Source organism: Bubalus kerabau, chromosome 10 (assembly GCF_029407905.1).
Source record: "Bubalus kerabau isolate K-KA32 ecotype Philippines breed swamp buffalo chromosome 10, PCC_UOA_SB_1v2, whole genome shotgun sequence".
NCBI classification, from domain to species: domain Eukaryota; kingdom Metazoa; phylum Chordata; class Mammalia; order Artiodactyla; family Bovidae; genus Bubalus; species Bubalus kerabau.
In genome coordinates, this window is record NC_073633.1 from 16,344,642 (window position 1) to 16,349,529 (window position 4,888).

The 4,888-nt window shown below is 53.7% G+C and overlaps 1 protein-coding gene across 1 annotated transcript; it reads left to right on the top strand.

Annotated features, from left to right (window-relative positions):
* The first annotated feature begins 886 nt into the window (after window positions 1–886).
* Window positions 887–4,557, top strand: KBTBD13 (kelch repeat and BTB domain containing 13). The gene has a single exon (XM_055536716.1). It carries the CDS (start codon window positions 970–972, stop codon window positions 2,344–2,346), a length of 1,377 nt encoding a protein of 458 aa, XP_055392691.1. The 5' UTR covers window positions 887–969; the 3' UTR covers window positions 2,347–4,557.
* The last annotated feature ends 331 nt before the right edge of the window (window positions 4,558–4,888 follow it).

A 4,888-nucleotide genomic window follows, 5' to 3' on the forward strand; every position in this document is an offset into this window, starting at 1 on the left:
AACAGTATCTACTCATCAGATTGTTGTAAGGATTATAGAAGTTAAAGTGCTCACAAAAAGGCCTGCAGTGCAGTTTAAGGCTTCACTTAAACAGGAGAAGCCTGTCGCCTTCCCATCCACAGACATAGAGTCCCCTAAGCAGCGCCACTTTTTTTCCCCCAAGATCTGAGCTATACAGCAATGGACGAGTAGGGAGTACCCAGTAGGGAATAGACATCAGCTTCCTATTCCCATCCCCAGAGACTACTTCCACACTCAAGGGACTTACTGAACGTTCACCCGTTACCCATCCATTTTACAGAGTAGGAAATCAAGGCTCAAAAAGAGACTGGACTAGCCGGAATCAGGGGCAGAGGCCCAAGGCAAAGGAGAATCTGCCCTGGACCCCAGCCTGGTCCTGGACAGACTCTACCTCTGTCTGTCTGTCTGGCGTCCAAATACCCCTGCCCCACCAACCAAGGCGTGGGCCAGGTATTAACGTCGTCCTGGCACTTTCCCAGCTGAATGACCTTGAAAAGCCATATAAATTCTCTGACCTTCATTCTGAACACTTTAGATATTGTCCAAATACCGTGCAATAGTTGTTAATTATTGGCCCCATTTTGAGGAAGCAGAGGGTCAGAGTTAGGGTATCTGCACAAGGGGTTACAGCTGATTTAGTGCAGGTTAAATGGGATATCTTTGTAAACTGTCCTCATGGTGCCCTAAGGCCCGTAGGTGCCCACTATATGGTCACTATTATTATTATTATTTATCACACGGAAGTGAGTGACCCGGCAGGTGTCCAGATGCCCTCCGGGCCCTCGGCCATCCAGCCCGCTGGCCACTACATCACATGAGCCCTACTATCTTTAGCCAGGGAGATATTTATATCCCCCGGGGGAAGTTTCTGTCGCTGAGGGGAAGCCCCAGTGTGGGTGGCCGCTGCGTCCAGGCCCCCGAAGGTGGCCTCTGCCCCTCGAGCCCGCCATGCCGCAGGGCCCAGAGACCCCGGTGCAGGTGTGGGTGGGCAGCCAACTCTTCCAGGCAGACCGGGCCCTGCTAGTGGAGCACTGCGGCTTCTTCCGCGGCCTCTTTCGCTCGGGCATGCGGGAGGCGCGCGCTGCAGAGGTGCACCTGGGCGCGCTGAGCCCAGACGGCTTCCACACCACGCTGCGGGTGCTGCGCGGAGAGCGTCCAGCGCTGGCGGCTGCCGACGAGCTGCTGCAGGCCGTGGAGTGCGCCGCCTTCCTGCAGGCGCCTGCGCTGGCGCGCTTCCTAGAGCACAGCCTCACGTCGGAGAACTGCGCGCTGCTGTGCGACGCGGCCGCAGCCTTCGGCCTACACGACGTCTTCCACAGCGCCGCGCTCTTCATCCGCGACGGCGCCCTCGAGCTGGCGGCCGAGCTGGCGCTGCCCGAGGCCCGCACCTACGTGGCGGAGCTGCGACCCAGCAGCTACGTGGCCGTGAGCACACATGCGCCGGCGCCCGGCTTCCTGGAGGACCCTTCGCGCACCATGTGCTACCTGGATGAGGAGGAGGACACCTGGCGCACGCTGGCCGCGCTGCCCCTGGAGGCCAGCACGCTCCTGGCCGGTGTGGCCACGCTGGGCAACAAGCTCTACATTGTGGGCGGTGTGCGGGGCCCCAACAAGGAGGTGGTGGACCTGGGCTTCTGCTACGACCCCGACGGCGGAACGTGGCGCGAGTTCCCCAGCCCCCACCAGCCGCGCTACGACACGGCGCTGGCCGGCTTCGAGGGCCACCTCTACGCCATCGGGGGGGAGTTCCAGAGGACAGCTATGAGCTCAGTGGAGCGCTACGACCCGGCCTCGGGCTGCTGGAGCTTCATGGCCGACTTGCCGCAGCCAGCTGCCGGCGTACCCTGCGCACACGCCCGCGGCCGCCTCTTCGTGTGTCTGTGGCAGCCGGCAGACACGACGGCCGTAGTGGAGTACGCTGTGCGGGCTGATGAGTGGCTGCCCGTGGCCGAGCTGCGGCGCCCACAGAGCTATGGCCACTGCATGGTGGCCCACCGCGACAGCCTCTACGTGGTGCGTAACGGACCTAAGGATGACTTCCTGCACTGCGCCATCGACTGCCTCAACCTAGCCACGGGCCAGTGGACAGCGCTGCCCGGCCAGTTCGTCAACAGCAAAGGCGCGCTCTTCACTGCCGTGGTGCGCGGCGACACCGTCTATACAGTCAACCGCGTGTTCACCCTGCTCTATGCCATCGAGGGCGGCTCCTGGAGGCTGCTTAGGGAGAAGGCCGGCTTCCCACGGCCCGGTTCCTTGCAGACCTTTCTCCTGAGGCTGCCTCCCGGTGCCCAGGGTCCTGTGGCCTCGACAACACCAGAACTGTGATCCTTAGGCTGGACTTTCGGACTAGATGCCCAGAGTCTTCTGTGAGCTATGGCTGAGTCTATGAGAGTGACCTTAGGAGCTGCCGGGAACTTCAGGCCCTGGTTGAGATGTCCAGGGTCTTGTGACTTCTGGTTGTGTGAAGGTATCCAAGAATCTCAGGAAGCATCACTCGGGATCTTAACCCTCAAATTACTTGGGCTCTCTTGAGAGCTGGTGGGTCACAATGTCAGTGGAAGGGTTGGGGGATAGGATTTCAATAATCCAGGCTTGTGTGTGAAAGGGCCAGTAATTGAGGACTGGCTGGGAGTGGGTTAAGTGATGTTAATGAAACTGCCAGTCAAGTAAGAATTAGGCACCTACTGTGTACTCAGCACAGCACTGGGCCTAATGTGATTGTAGTTACCAGACAGGGGTTCAAAAGCTTCGAGTCTAGCCCAGAACAACAAAGGGTTTACATGCACTTGTCTCGATCCACAGAGGGTTGAAGGCAACTTAGAAAAACAAACAAGAAACAAACCCTGCAATATAATCAAACAAAGTACTGAAGCAATCAGGACAAAGGGAAAATAGGGAGAGGGAAAATACGTTATTCCAGGCAGGAGGGTAGTAAACAAACTGTATTAAGACGGACAGGATAATTAGCTGCTGAAGGGGGAGATTCAGAAGAGGAGAGACAGGGAAAGCTGGGCAGATGGGAAGAGTCTGTGAGCCCTGCCTTTGAGGCAGAGCAGCTGTAGATGGAGGCCTCTGGGGAGGCTTCGAGGCTGGCCTGGCCTGTGGAGAGAGAAACTGAGCTGCACCTGGTGTGAGACCTGTGAGGGAGAATGGGATTCCCCGCACCGTTTAACGGGATGTGGGCCCACAGGAGAGAACCCAGTCAGAGGTCTCTTACCCACTGCCTTTTCTGTCATCACCCCAGGGGCAGTGGACTGTTAATTTTCATGACTGCAGGTTACTCAAAGTATGAGCCCAATTTAGAGCAGGTCTGATGGTGGCTCTGCTGGTAAAGAAGCCGCCTGCCAAAGCAGGAGACATGGGTTCGATCCCTGGGTCAGGAAGATTCCCTGGAGAAGGAAATGGCAACCCACTTCAGTATTCTTGCTTGGGAAATCCCATGGACAGAGGAGCCTGGTGAGCTACAGTCCATAGGGTTGCAAAAGAGTCAGATAGGACTTAGTAAATAAATAAGCAGCCTCCATTGCTGCCATTCACTGAACCTGGAATGCCTTTCTGTCTCTCTGTTGCCTCTGTACCTACCTCCTCTGTGCAGGGTTGGCTGTTCCCAACCTTGATTGCCTGCATTGCTCATTGGACCCCTGGCTGACGTCATTGTCTGTGTGTGTATGTGCACATTCATGCAGCTGTGCACATATGCAGATAGCAAGAACAGAGATTTATTGTGCTGTCAGCTGAGCTGGGGCACTTTCCTACCTGCAGAATCAAATGATGAGGTCCTACAAATGAACATATCTATGAAACAGAAGTAGGCTCACAGACATAGAGAACAGGCTTGGGGTTGCCAAGGAGGAGGAGGGTTTGAAAGGGAAGGATTGAAAGTCTGGGTTTAGTAGATACAAACTATTACATACAAAATGGATAAGCAACAAGGTCATACTTATGTATAGCACAGAGAATTATATCCAATATCCTGTGATAAACCATAATGGAAAAGAATAAGAAAATATATATATATATCTAGACATATATATATGAGTCACTTTGCTGTACACCAGAAATTAACACCAAATTGTAAATATTTCAATAAAAATTTTTTTAAAAAAGAAAAACATGAGGTCCTAAAAGACCCCAGGCTATAGCAACCACTAGTTAGGGATCTGGTGCTGACCTCTGGTGTTAGGACTCTTATCTCTCCTTTAGCATACCCATACGCTGGTCTCTGGTCAGATGCCCAGCTCAGTCATCCACCTGCTCCATGCCCCTGGGCAGACGTCTTTGAGTGGTCCTAAATGGTCTCCATCCTCCAAGATGCAAGGCCTGTGGGAAATCCTGGCCTCGTCACAAATGGCGAGTATGGCATCAGCCGGACACCTCCTGGGCATGGAACCTAGTGTCTGGGTTGCCCCTTGCTCCCTTTCCCTTGAACTATGTCCCAAACCCTGGAGAATGTGGACCTAGAAGCGTGGGACCTTTCAGGCCTGGATTAATCTAATCTGATGAGTCACAATAATAAATCCTGACTTTTATATCCTGTGAATGATGTGCAGAGTACTTTCTCATCTGTCTTCCCATTCTAGCCCTGCCTCAGCCTGAGAGTTGGGTACCTTCTCCCAACTGATGAGATATGTGAGGTTCAGTGACCAAGTGGCTGGCCCATGCCACAGAGCCCCTCACTTTTTTGTTCTATCAAAGTGTAATTTTATTCACATGTCAAAGATTTATCTAACTCATTAATAAGGGGATCAAAAAATAGTAAGGCTGGTTCAATGGTCCACTTGAGAGGCAAAAGGTCTGTATATTTTGTTGGAAAAGATACACCGAAATAAGTTTGCTAAGGTAGAGGTGAAGCTGGTTAATATCTTAT

Bases quoted from the DNA above. Each gene is read 5' to 3' on its own strand.
- KBTBD13 (XM_055536716.1), top strand. From the start codon at position 970: ATGCCGCAGGGCCCAGAGACCCCGGTGCAGGTGTGGGTGGGCAGCCAA.